General features: G+C 43.7%; 1 protein-coding gene across 1 annotated transcript in view; it reads left to right on the forward strand.

The window, feature by feature from the left end:
* LOC109881347 (semaphorin-3D) overlaps positions 1 to 4,711 on the forward strand; it is a 164,883-nt gene extending 160,172 nt beyond the window's left edge. Inside the window, exon 18 of the mRNA XM_031825737.1 lies at positions 294 to 4,711. Within this exon, the coding sequence (XP_031681597.1) occupies positions 294 to 752 (459 nt within the window). The 3' untranslated portion in view covers positions 753 to 4,711. The remainder of the gene's footprint in view (positions 1 to 293) is intronic.
* The last annotated feature ends 9,664 nt before the right edge of the window (positions 4,712 to 14,375 follow it).

The raw sequence follows: 14,375 nt of genomic DNA on the forward strand, positions 1-14,375 counted from the left end.
CTGGGAATCTTTTTTTAGATGTTTATTTGTTACATGAAAACTTATATGAAAAAAATTGTTACATGAAAAAAAAACTAATGTGATGTCCTTTACGTCGTAAATGCACTGACTTTAGTCTGCAAGAACTCTGTTTGGTGGAAATATACCACTGGTGGGATAATGTAGATGTTTTCTATCTGCAGAGTTTAGAATATCCGCATGAAAATCTGTCGCCAATTGGCTGGAAGCTAATATTGACTAATAGTCATCTAATAATGAACGTTTTGTTGTCTTGCCCTGCTGTCCTCGTTCAGATGCTCCAGAGCGAGGATCGTATGGTCCACATGAAGCGGGGTCTCCTGGTGCAGCGGCTGGAGCCAGGGGACGCTGGCCTCTACAGCTGTACCACCCTGGAGCACTCCTTCTCCCAGGTCCTGGCCCGCTACAACCTCCAGGTCATACCCCAGCAGAGCATGACAGCATCCCAGGCCAAGGCAGCTGATCCTGGGGCTGGGGGAGCAGGACTGAGGTGGAGTCATGGAGGTCCTGGGAGCCACGCCCAGAGCCACGCCCAGCTCTTCAGGAATTATAAGGACCTGCACATGATGGGCGCAGCTAGTATGAGCATGGACGAGTACTGTGAGCAGTTGTGGCACCGGGAGAAGAAGAGGCAGCAGAAGCTGCGTCAGCTCAAGTGGAAACAGACCCAGGTGGACAACCGCAAGGCCCGAGTGAGACGGCACGACTCCACTGAGGACATCACAATACAATGACCTACGGACGGGGATGGACAGAGCCTTTTGGTTTGCGTCTGAAATGTCACCCTAGTTCCTATAGAGTGCACTGCTTCGGACCAGGGTCCATAAGCCTGAGGTAGTGCACTTTAAAGGGGATAGAGGGCTATTGTAGATGTAGCTCTGGAGATGAAGGGAATGTATGCAGCAAGACCTCAGTGGTGGTGCTGCACATGAGCAGACCCTTTGCTCTGAACAGATATGCTTAATATTATTATCAGTCAGTTAACCTTTTTGTCCATAGAAGTATAATTTTGATATAGATGTTCTGGATGTATATTCCTCCTGTATTCTGTATTCTGTGTAGACAGGATCGTGATCATTCTTTTTAGTACCCGGACCGACCCGTTAAAGCCTATTTATTGCTCTCTGGACTGGTAGGTTTGTTTACTGAAAAAAAAGCAGGCCGGACCGTTCTCCGTCACACATGTCGAGGGGAAAAACACTGTCCCAGAACTACAACCACAGGTCTCCAAGAACTACAACCACAGTCGTCCCAGAACTACAACCACAGGTCTCCAAGAACTACAACCACAGTTGTCCCAGAACTACAACCACAGGTCTCCAAGAACTACAACCACAGTTGTCCCAGAACTACAACCACAGGTCTCCCAGAACTACAACCACAGGTCTCCCAGAACTACAACCACAGGTCTCCCAGAACTACAACCACAGGTCTCCCAGAACTACAACCACAGTTGTCCCAGAACTACAACCACAGTTATCCCAGAACTACAACCACAGTTATCCAAGAACTACAACCACAGGTCTCCAAGAACTACAACCACAGTTGTCCAAGAACTACAACCACAGTTGTCCCAGAACTACAACCACATGTCTCCAAGAACTACAACCACATGTCTCCAAGAACTACAACCACAGTTGTCCCAGAACTACAACCATAGTTGTCCCAGAACGACAACCACAGTTGTCCCAGAACGACAACCACAGTTGTCCCAGAACGACAACCACAGTTGTCCCAGAACGACAACCACAGTTGTCCCAGAACGACAACCACAGTTGTCCCAGAACGACAACCACAGTTGTCCCAAGAACTACAACCACAGTTGTCCAAGAACTACAACCACAGATCTCCAAGAACTACAACCACAGTTGTCCCAGAACTACAACCACAGGTCTCCAAGAACTACAACCACAGTTGTCCCAGAACTACAACCACAGGTCTCCAAGAACTACAACCACAGGTCTCCAAGAACTACAACCACAGTTGTCCCAGAACGACAACCACAGTTGTCCCAGAACGACAACCACAGTTGTCCCAGAACGACAACCACAGTTGTCCCAGAACGACAACCACAGTTGTCCCAGAACGACAACCACAGTTGTCCCAGAACGACAACCACAGTTGTCCCAAGAACTACAACCACAGTTGTCCCAAGAACTGCAACCACAGTTGTCCCAAGAACTACAACCACAGTTGTCCAAGAACTACAACCACAGATCTCCAAGAACTACAACCACAGTTGTCCCAGAACTACAACCACAGGTCTCCAAGAACTACAACCACAGTTGTCCCAGAACTACAACCACAGGTCTCCAAGAACTACAACCACAGGTCTCCAAGAACTACAACCACAGTTGTCCCAGAACTACAACCACAGGTCTCCAAGAACTACAACCACAGTTGTCCCAGAACTACAACCACAGGTCTCCAAGAACTACAACCACAGGTGTCCCAGAACTACAACCACAGTGGTGGTTGTATAGTCAGTGTGTTAGACAGAGCTGTGGACAGTGTGATGTGGTTGGTCCCTTCCATTTTCCTCAGTGTCCCATTCTATGTCTTCAGACCCCCTCAGCAATACATGCTAACATATTTCCACTTACCATATTGTCATGACAGCATTGAAATATGCTGTATGTAGAGTATGTAATGCAATGTACAGCATATACATTGAAATGTATATTGTAGGGTCACTCACCTGCGTTATGGACTGTATCTACCTTGACTTTTTTCAAACACAAAATGATTATTTTTATTAAGACAAATCGTTCAATGTAAAGCATTTGGTAGATACTTTTTTGTGTGTGTTTGGTTTTCACTTGTTAATCCAAACTCAGAAATAGAACCGTACAGGTAATTCATTCATACTGTACACTCTTATCTAAAACCTAAAATCGTTCTTTGGCTATCCCCATAGGAGAACCCTTTGTAGAACATGGAAACATGGAACCCAAAAGGGTTCTACCCTGGAACCCAAAAGGGTTCTATCTAGTTCCATAAAGGGTTCTACAAAGGGTTTTCCTATATGGATAGCCAAAGAACCGTTTTAGGTTCTGTATAGCAATTTTTTTCCCTAACATTGTACTCTAATAGACTTTGGACATAAAATCTGTGGAATAACTCACATAACTTTATGAGCAAAAAATATATTTGCATTTGTGGTTGAAAATCATGATGAATAAGTAGGGGGGGGGGGGCCTGAAACACACGAAAGAAGTCCGGCTCACACTAGACTTCACTCCTGGTAATCATCACAGATCTCATTTAACAGTAATGGGACCCGCTGGGTATCAAACCCCTAGTGCAGTAGATTCACTAAACATAGAAACAATATGTATTTTCAACATCTTGTGCTCACTGTGAATATGGACATGTTCAACTTTGTATGGACTGTGTCACTTGTTGTTTATCATACAGTTAGCACCATCTAGTGGTGGTTGTTGTACACTGCACAAGTAAATTACAGTAGACCACATGTTTTATTATACATGGCTGTCATTATTTAAGCAAGAATGCAATCTATTTATTCTATGTATGTGTACTGTACACAGACTTACTATAAGAGTCAAAGCAGTATATATTATACATCCATACTGGGAACTATTTTCAGTGAAGCACACTTTTAATATTCGTTATTTTACAACATCACGGTAGATAATGGTCTGGTGATGCATTAGGATAGAATGCATTGTAATTGCACGTGTCATAATGCTTGGCTTTATGAGGTAAGCCTGATATCTTTATAAGGAAATTTGGACACATTTACCGTTCTCGTCATGAGATACTGTTAGTCTACACATTGTTGAGCTAAATAACTGCAAGTATGTCAATAAGGTATAAAAGCCACCCATTCACAGAGAACCAACTGATTAGGGGAACATGAATATGTGCTGCATTATTCTGAAGAAATATCTGAACGTAACCAATGATGTGTCTAAACCCTGGAAGGCTGGCAGCCACAGGGGGCTCTGTAAAGAAGCCAATGCACAGCCATCTTGTTACTCCTCCTCCATTGTAATGAAGCCAATGCACAGCCATCTTGGCTCTCCTCCTCCATTGTAATGAAGCCAATGCACAGCCATCTTGGTACTCCTCCTCCATTGTAATGAAGCCAATGCAGAGCCATCTTGTTACTCCTCCTCCATTGTAATGAAGCCAATGCACAGCCATCTTGGCTCTCCTCCTCCATTGTAATGAAGCCAATGCACAGCCATCTTGGTACTCCTCCTCCATTGTAATGAAGCCAATGCAGAGCCATCTTGTTACTCCTCCTCCATTGTAATGAAGCCAATGCACATCCATCTTGGTACATTTGGGCTCCCGAGTGGTGCAACAGTATAAAGCACTACATCTCAGTGCTAGAGGTGTCACTACAGACCCTGGTTCGATTCCAAGTGGCGTAGGCAGTCATTGTAAATAAGAGTTTGTTCTTAACTGACTTGTCTAGTTAAATAAAGGTAAAATAAAACATTTAAAAATATGTTTTTAAATCCTATGGAGGACTGTTCCTACTGGGGAAGGGCAATATGGCATCCCGAAGGCTTCAAAGCCTCTCAATAACCAATGCATAGCATCCGCAATCCAGGGTTTATATACATCATTGAATGTAAACTACACTATCCCTCTAACTGACCTTGTGCATATTGTGATGACTAACAATTTATACAATTAATTAAAACATGTTTTACACTAATGTAATTATATTTTTCTTGATTTTGTTGATTTTTTTATCTATAATTGTCTGGTAACAGCTCTGGTGGACATTCTTGCAGTTAGCATGCCAATTACACTCCCTCAAAACTTGAGACATCTGTTGCATTGTGTTGTGTGACAAAACTGCACATTTCCGAGTGGCCTTTTATTGTCCTAAGCACAAGGTGCACCTATGTAATGATCGAGCTGTTTAATCAGCTTCTTGATATGCCACAACTGTCAGGTTGATGGATTATCTTGGCAAAGGAGAAATGCTCACTAACAGGGATGTAAACACATTTGAGAGAAATGTTTTTTTGTGCATTATGGAACATTTCTGTCATCTTTTATTTCAGCTCATGAAACATGAGATCAACACTTTACATGTTGTGTTTATATTTCTGTTTAGTATATATTACAGAGGGTAAAGAGTATCACTACAGGATTATATCTACAGTGACTTCGGACAGTATTCACAGCCTTCAGCCCACTTTAGCATGTTACAGCCTGACCGTAAAATTGGATTGAATTGAGATTTTGTTTTGGTTGTCATTGGCCTACACACAATACCCCATATTGTCAAAGTGGAATCATGTTTTTCAAAATGGTTACAAATTAAGGAAACATAAAAAGCTGAAATGTCTTGAGTCAATAAGTAGTCAACCCTTTTGTTATGACAAGCCTAAATTAAGTTCAGGAGTAAAAAATATGCTTCACAAGTCACATAATAAGTTACATGGACTCAGCCTGTGCAATAATACTGTTTACCGTGATTGTTAAATGACTAAACGCCTATCTCCTTATCCCACATAGGTCCCTAAATCGATCAGTGAATTTCAAGCACAGACTCAACCACAAAGACCAGGTGAGCTCTCCTAAGGTTCAGAAAAAAAGGGCACCTATTGGTTTGAAACATTGAATATCCTTTTGAGATTGGTGTATTTGTAATGTTACACTACAAAGATACAAGTGCTCTTTCTAACTCAGTTGCCGGAGAGGAAGGAAACCATTCAGGGATTTCACCATGAGGCCAATGGTGACTGGATGTGATATAACTGATGTATCAACAGCATTGTATTTAATCCACAATACTAACCTAAATGACAGAGTGAAATTAATGAAGCCAGTATAGAATAAAAATATTCCTGTTTGCAATAAGGCACTGATGTTATACTGCAACAAATGTGGCAAAGTAATGACATTTTTGTCCTGAATACACAGCATTATGTTTAGGGCAAATCCAACACATCCCTGAGTATCACTCTTCATATTTTCAAGAATGGTGGTGACTGCATCATGTTATGGGTATGCTGTGCACCTGTGCTGTGTTCACTCTTGTACCCTTTACACACCACAGAGCCCAGCTGTACTCTACTGGCCCGGTTACACATCTTCCATAGTAAAACAGAGCCCAGCTGTACTTTACTGGCCCGGTTACACATCTTCCATAGTAAAACAGAGCCCAGCTGTACTGTACTGGCCCGGTTACACATCTTCCATAGTAAAACAGAGCCCAGCTGTACTGTACTGGCCCGGTTACACATCTTCCATAGTAAAACAGAGCCCAGCTGTACTCTACTGGCCCGGTTACACATCTTCCATAGTAAAACAGAGCCCAGCTGTACATCTTCCATAGTAAAACAGAGCCCAGCTGTACTGTACTGGCCCGGTTACACATCTTCCATAGTAAAACAGAGCCCAGCTGTACTGTACTGGCCCGGTTACACATCTTCCATAGTAAAACAGAGCCCAGCTGTACTGTACTGGCCCGGTTACACATCTTCCATAGTAAAACAGAGCCCAGCTGTACTCTACTGGCCCGGTTACACAACGGTGAAACAGTGCTGTACAGGACAATGCAAAAAGAAACTATCCAAGCCAACACAGTACCTTTTTGCATTGGCACAATAGTGTGAAAAGGGTGTTCTATATATTTAGTGTTATAATGGTGAACACACATCCTGGTGTAGCGAGATGCAATGGCCACTAAGTACCTCTAGGGGTCACTTTAACACAACATGGCTACATATTGGTACTTGTAAATCATAGCCATATGATTTAGCATAGACACTGAATGGACCAAACATTAGAAACACCTCCCCCCCTTTAGTCCTCAGAACAGTCTCAGTTCACATAGACAAGGTGTCGGAGGCATTTCACAGTGACGCTGGCCCCTGTTGAGAAACACAGAAAACTGTTGAGTGTGGAAAAACCCAGCAGTGTTGCAGTTCTTGACTCACTCAAACTGGTGCGCCTGACACCTACTACCATACCCTGTTCAAAGGCACTTAAATATTTTGTCTTGCCCATTCATCCTCTGAATGGCACACATATACAATCCATGTCTCAGTTGTCTCAAGGCTTAAAAATCCTTCTTTAACCAGGTCTCCTCCCCTTCATCTACACTGATTGAAGTGGATTTAACAAGTGACATCAATAAGGGATCATAGCTTTCACCTGAATTCACCTGGTCAGTCCATGGCTGCAGTCCAAACACTTAAAAGACACACCCTCTCCCTTCAGCCCTCAAATGAAGTGGACACTTCTGACGACGTGTCATGATGTCTGACGAGTTGACACTTGCAGGGCGAGGGAGGAAGGAATGATTTTTAAATGGACCGTCCTTGCCCAGAAATCCGTGACTCGTTCATCCCGCCATGATTCTGTTTTCAGCCACCGGTGGCTTGTGGGTGCTTTATATGCGCTACTGTCAATTATGAGTGCATGTCTACTTATATTATGAATATATATTTATGAATATACGCCTACTGTATGATAGATAGCAAATGAATTATCTAACTAATGTTAGCCTACCTAGCTGGAATATTTTTTTTCTTCTACACTTTCCAAAAGATAACCAAACAAAAACATATTTACTTTTTACGAGACGTGTTTGCGCCGTCATGTGAATTAGTAGCACAATTCCTAACTTATTTACATTCGTTTTTACTTACACTTGTATGTTGAATTCTCCACTGATGTTGTTTCTAGGTTGTGGTGGACTTTCCTTAGCGGATGTACAATCGTGGTGAATTGAATTCTGGGAGTTTCAGGCCCTGAAGTGAACATAATTGTACACTTGCAAAGACTCCATTCACCCAAGTCATAGACTGTTCTCTCTGCTACCTCACGGCAAGAGCGACCGATGCACCAAGTCTGGAACCAATAGGACACTGAACAGCTTCTAACTCCAAGCCTAAATAGTTTATCTGGTTAGCGATTGGTTAACTATTTAACTATCTGCATTGACCCTTTTGACTCATCACCTACGCTGCTGTTACTGTTTATTATTTATTCTGTTGCCTAGTAACGTTACCCCTACGTACAGTATGTGTACATATCTACCTCAATTACGTTGTTCCCCTGCACATGGACTCGGGTACTGGAACCCTGTGTATATTTAATTTTATTTAACCTTTATTTAACCAGGCAAGTCAGTTAAAAACAAATTCTTATTTTCAATGACGGCCTAGGAACAGTGGGTTAACTGCCTGCTCAGGGGCAGAACGACAGATTTTTACCATGTCAGCTCGGGGGTTTGAACTTGCAACCTTCCGGTTACTAGTCCAATGCTCTAACCACTAGGCTACCCTGCAGCCTCTACACTCTAACCACTAGGCTACCCTGCCGCCTCTACACTCTAACCACTAGGCTACCCTGCCGCCTCTACAGTCTAACCACTAGGCTACCCTGCCACAAGTTCTTGTTGTGTATTTAGTCCTTGTGTTATTATTTTAATATTTTTCTCTGATTTCTCACCTGTTAGTCTACGCCTGTTGCTTAATGACGCATGTAGCAAATCAAATTTGATTCGATGTGTAAATATATGGCTCTATATGGGTAAATATATGGCTCTATATGGGTAAATATATGGCTCTATATGGGTAAATATATGGCTCTATATGGGTAAATATATATGGCTCTATATGGGTAAATATATGGCTCTATATGGGTAAATATATGGCTCTATATGGGTAAATATATGGCTCTATATGGGTAAATATATGGCTCTATATGGGTAAATATATGGCTCTATATGTGTAAATATATGGCTCTATATGGGTAAATATATGGCTCTATATGGGTAAATATATGGCTCTATATGGGTAAATATATGGCTCTATATGGGTAAATATATGGCTCTATATGGGTAAATATATGTCTCTATATGGGTAAATATATGGCTCTATATGGGTAAATATATGGCTCTATATGGGTAAATATATGGCTCTATATGGGTAAATATATGGCTCTATATGGGTAAATATATGGCTCTATATGGGTAAATATATGGCTCTATATGGGTAAATATATGGCTCTATATGGGTAAATATATGGCTCTATATGGGTAAATATATGGCTCTATATGTGTAAATATATGGCTCTATATGGGTATATATATGGCTCTATATGGGTAAATATATGGCTCTATATGGGTAAATATATGGCTCTATATGGGTAAATATATGGCTCTATATGTGTAAATATATGGCTCTATATGGGTAAATATATGGCTCTATATGGGTAAATATATGGCTCTATATGGGTATATATATGGCTCTATATGGGTAAATATATGGCTCTATATGGGTAAATATATGGCTCTATATGGGTAAATATATGGCTCTATATGGGTAAATATATATGGCTCTATATGGGTAAATATAATCAGGTTCTAATGTAGCAGATATTTGCCACAATTCCTCTCATCCATGACTGAACTTTCCCTTGTGCACAGAACTAGGATCCGATTCCCTAACCAAATCCTATATTTTAATTTAACATTGGTTGGACAAAAAAAAACATCTGACCCTGTAGTTGTGTCATTCTTTTGGAAAGGACCACTAATGATGTACAGATGATCTTTATACATTTTATGTAAAAATAAATAAATAACTTAAAAAGTGTATCCTTTTGTTTTGAAGTGTCTGTGTTTAATTGAGATCAAATTCTGTAAAATTGTCTTTTTAACATGTTATAAGCATGTATGAGCCTTTATAATGTCGTATGAGCCTTTATAATGTCTTATGAGCCTTTTTGTAACATGTTTTATTAGAGTGAGAAGTGCTCCAGCTACAACCCAATTGCTGAGCACTGTGGTGTCTCTCTCTAGGACGAGACGTCGCTCTCCCATCTCTCACACAAGGCCAAACTATTGGCCAGCATTCAAACCATTCAGTATGATTTAATACAACGAAGGCCACAGAGATACAATGTAATGTTCTGACAAATTCTGTGATTTATACAGTGAAGACTGCTTCTCCTCGTCTCCCTTTCAGTCTACAAGGAGAAACTTACTGGCCTTGAATAGAATGCCAGGTTGATTTCATCACAATGTATTTCAAACTTTCACATCCATTGACCTTTGTCCCTAAACGGTATAATACTGTAATTCGTCCATAAACGGTATAATACTGTAATTCGTCCATAAACGGTATAATACTGTAATTCTTCTCACAGGATGTGTTTGAATTGTTGTGATAATGAAAGCAGAGAAGGGAAGAGCAGGGAAGTAGAACTCAACATTTACAAGGGAAGTAGAACTCAACATTGACAAGGTAGAACTCGACAGGCACAAGGGAAGTAGAACTCAACAGTGTCAAGAAAGTAGAACTCAATAGTGACAAGGGAAGTAGAACTCTGCAGCATTGCTTGCTGTTTGGGGTTTTAGGCTGGGTTTCTGTACAGCACTTTGAGATATCAGCTGATGTACGAAGGGCTATATAAATAAATTTGATTTGATTTGATTTGAACTCAACAGTCACAAGGGAAGTAGAACTCAACAGTCACAAGGGAAGTAGAACTCAACAGTGACAAGAAAGTAGAACTCAATAATGACAAGGGAAGTAGAACTCAACAGTCATAAGGGAAGTAGAACTCAGCAGTCACAAGGGAAGTAGAACTCAACAGTGTCAAGAAAGTAGAACTCAATAGTGACAAGGGAAGTAGAACTCAACAGTCACAAGGGAAATAGAACTCAACAGTCACAAGGGAAGTAGACCTCAACAGTATCTACACGTTCCTCTGTGGAGATGGGAGAACCTTCCAGAAGGACATCCATCTCTGCAGCACTCAGCACTTCACCAATCAGGCCTTTATGGTAGAGTGGCCAGACCGAAGGCATTCCTCAGTAAAAGGCAAATGACAGCCTGTAGGAAATAAGATTCTCTGGTCTGATGAAACCAAGATTGAACTCTTTGGCCTGAATGCCAAGCATCATGTCTGGAGGAAACCTGGCACCATCCCTACGATGAAGCATGGTGGTGGCAGCATCGTGCTGTGGGGATGTTTTTCAGCGACTAGCCAGGATCGAAGGAAAGATAAATGGAGCAAAGCAAAGAGTGATCCTTGATGAAAACCTGCTCCAGAGTGCTCAGGACCTCAGACTGGGACAAAGGTTCACCTTCTAACAGGACAACATCCCTAAGCACACAGCCAAGACAATGCAGGAGTGGCTTCGTGACATGTCTCTGAATGTCCTTGAGTGGCCCAGCCAGAGCCCGGACTTGAACCTGATCGAACATCTTTGGAAAGACCTGAAAATAGCTGTGCAGCGACGCTTCCCATCCAACCTGGCAGAGCTTGAGGGGATCTGCAGAGAAGAACGGGAGAAACTCCCCAAATCCAGGTTTGCCAACCTTGTAGTAGGATGGTAAGTTGGTGGTTGAAGGTATCCCTCTAGTGGTGTGGGGGCTGTGCTTTGGCAAAGTGGGTGGGGTTATATCCTTCCTGTTTGGCCCTGTCCGGGGGTATCATCGGATGGGGCCACAGTGTCTCCTGACCCCTCCTGTCTCAGCCGCCAGTATTTATGCTGCAGTAGTTCATGTGTCGGGGTGCTAGGGTCAGTCTGTTATATCTGGAGTACTTCTCCTGTCTTATCCGGTGTCCTGTGTTAATTTAAGTATGCTCTCTCTAATTCTCTCTTTCTCTCGGAGGACCTGAGCCCTAGGACCATGCCTCAGGACTACCTGGCATGATGACTCCTTGCTGTCCCCAGTCCACCTGGCCGTGCTGCTGCTCCAGTTTCAACTGTTCTGCCTGCGGCTATGGGATCCTGACCTGTTCACCGGACGTGCTACCTGTCCCAGACCTGCTGTTTTCACCTCTCTAGAGACAGCAGGAGCAGTAGAGATACTCTTAATGATCGGCTATGAAAAGCCAACTGACATTTACTCCTGAGGTGCTGACCTGTTGCACCCTCAACAACTACTGTGATTATTATTATTTGACCATGCTGGTCATCTATGAACATTTGAACATCTTGGCCATGTTCTGTTATAATCTCCACCCGGCACAGCCAGAAGAGGACTGGCCACCCCTCATAAACTGGTTCCTCTCTAGGTTTCTTCCTAGGTTTGGGCCTTTCTAGAGAGATTTTCCTAGCCATCGTGCTTCTACATCTGCATTGCTTGCTGTTTGGGGTTTTAGACTAGGTTTCTGTACAGCACTTTGAGATATCAGATCAAATCAAATCAAATTTATTTATATAGCCCTTCGTACATCAGCTGATATCTCAAAGTGCTGTACAGAAACCCAGCCTAAAACCCCAAACAGCAAGCAATGCAGGTGTAGAAGCGCGGTGGCTAGGAAAAACTCCCTAGAAAGGCCAATTCCTAGGAAGAAACCTAGAGAGGAACCAGGCTATGTGGGGTGGGCAGTCCTCTTCTGGCTGTGCCGGGTGGAGATTATAACAGAACATGGCCAAGATGTTCAAATGTTCATAAATGACCAGCATGGTCGAATAATAATAAGGCAGAACAGTTGAAACTGGAGCAGCAGCACAGTCAGGTGGAAGTTGAAACTGGAGCAGCAGCATGGCCAGGTGGACTGGGGACAGCAAGGAGTCATCATGTCAGGTAGTCCTGGGGCATGGTCCTAGGGCTCAGGTCCCCCAGAGAGAGAGAAAGAAAGAGAGAAGGAGAGAATTAGAGAACGCACACTTAGATTCACACAGGACACCGAATAGGACAGGAGAAGTACTCCAGATATAACAAACTGACCCCAGCCCCCCGACACATAAACTACTGCAGCATAAATACTGGAGGCTGAGACATCAGCTGATGTACGAAGGGCTATATAAATAAATTTGATTTGATTTGATTTAGTGTCATACCCAAGAAGACTTGAGGCTGTAATCGCTGCCAAAGGCGCTTCAAAAAAGTACTCAGTTAAGGTTCTGAATTCTTACTTAAATGTATTATTTCAGTTTTATTTCTACTTGTAATAAATTAGCAAAAATAAATAATAACCTGTTTTGCTTCATCATTATGGGTTATTGTGTGTAGAAAAAAACCCAATTTAAAATCATTTTAGAATAAGGTGGTAATGTAACAACATGTGGGAAAGAGTCAAGGGGTCTGAATACTTTCCGAATGCACTGTATAGTATTGTCAAATATTTATATATTTTGATACAATTTGTGGTATTGTCATCTTACTTTCTTACATGGATGATGGTCAATTTACCCAAGGAGGGAAATGTATGTGTGTGTGTGTATTCGCTCAGCTACCCCTTCTCTTCTCTCCCCATCTCACCTCTCCCCTCCTCACCTCTCCCCATCTCACCTCTCCCCACCTCATCTCTCCCCTCCTCACCTCTCCCCATCTCATCTCTCCCCTTCTCACCTCACCTCTCCCCTCCTCACCTCTCCCCTCCTCACCTCTCCCCTCCTCACCTCTCCCCATCTCTTCTCTCCCCATCTCACCTCTCCCCATCTCACCTCACCTCTCCCCTCCTCACCTCTCCCCATCTCACCTCTCCCCTCCTCACCTCTCCCCTCCTCACCTCTCCCCATCTCTTCTCTCCCCATCTCACCTCTCCCCACCTCACCTCTCCCCTCCTCACCTCTCCCCATCTCACCTCTCCCCTCCCCTCCTCACCTCTCCCCTCCTCACCTCTCCCCATCTCTTCTCTCCCCATCTCACCTCTCCCCTCCTCACCTCTCCCCATCTCTTCTCTCCCCATCTCACCTCTCCCCATCTCACCTCTCCCCTCCTCACCTCTCCCCACCTCACCTCTCCCCATCTCATCTCTCCCCACCTCACCTCTCCCCATCTCATCTCTCCCCTCCTCACCTCTCCCCATCTCTTCTCTCCCCATCTCACCTCTCCCCTCCCCTCCTCACCTCTCCCCATCTCTTCTCTCCCCATCTCACCTCTCCCCTCCTCACCTCTCCCCACCTCACCTCTCCCCATCTCATCTCTCCCCTCCTCACCTCTCCCCATCTCACCTCTCCCCATCTCACCTCTCCGCATCTCACCTCTCCCCATCTCACCTCTCCCCTCCTCACCTCTCCCCTCCTCACCTCTCCCCTCCTCACCTCTCCCCTTCTCACCTCACCTCTCCTCTCCTCTCCTCACCTCACCTCTCCCCTTCTCACCTCTCCTCTCCTCACCTCTCCCCTTCTCACCTCTCCCCACCTCACCTCTCCCCTCCTCACCTCTCCCCTTCTCACCTCTCCCCACCTCACCTCTCCCCTCCTCACCTCTCCCCTTCTCACCTCTCCCCTCCTCACCTCTCCCCTCCTCACCTCTCCCCTTCTCACCTCTCCCCACCTCACATCTCCCCTCCTCATCTCTCCCCTCCTCACCTCTCCTCTCCTCACCTCTCCCCTCCTCATCTCTCCCCTTCTTACCTCTCCCCTTCTCCCCTTCTCACCTCTCCCC

Source organism: Oncorhynchus kisutch, linkage group LG5, assembly GCF_002021735.2.
Source record: "Oncorhynchus kisutch isolate 150728-3 linkage group LG5, Okis_V2, whole genome shotgun sequence".
In the NCBI taxonomy this organism is placed as follows: Eukaryota; Metazoa; Chordata; class Actinopteri; order Salmoniformes; family Salmonidae; genus Oncorhynchus; species Oncorhynchus kisutch.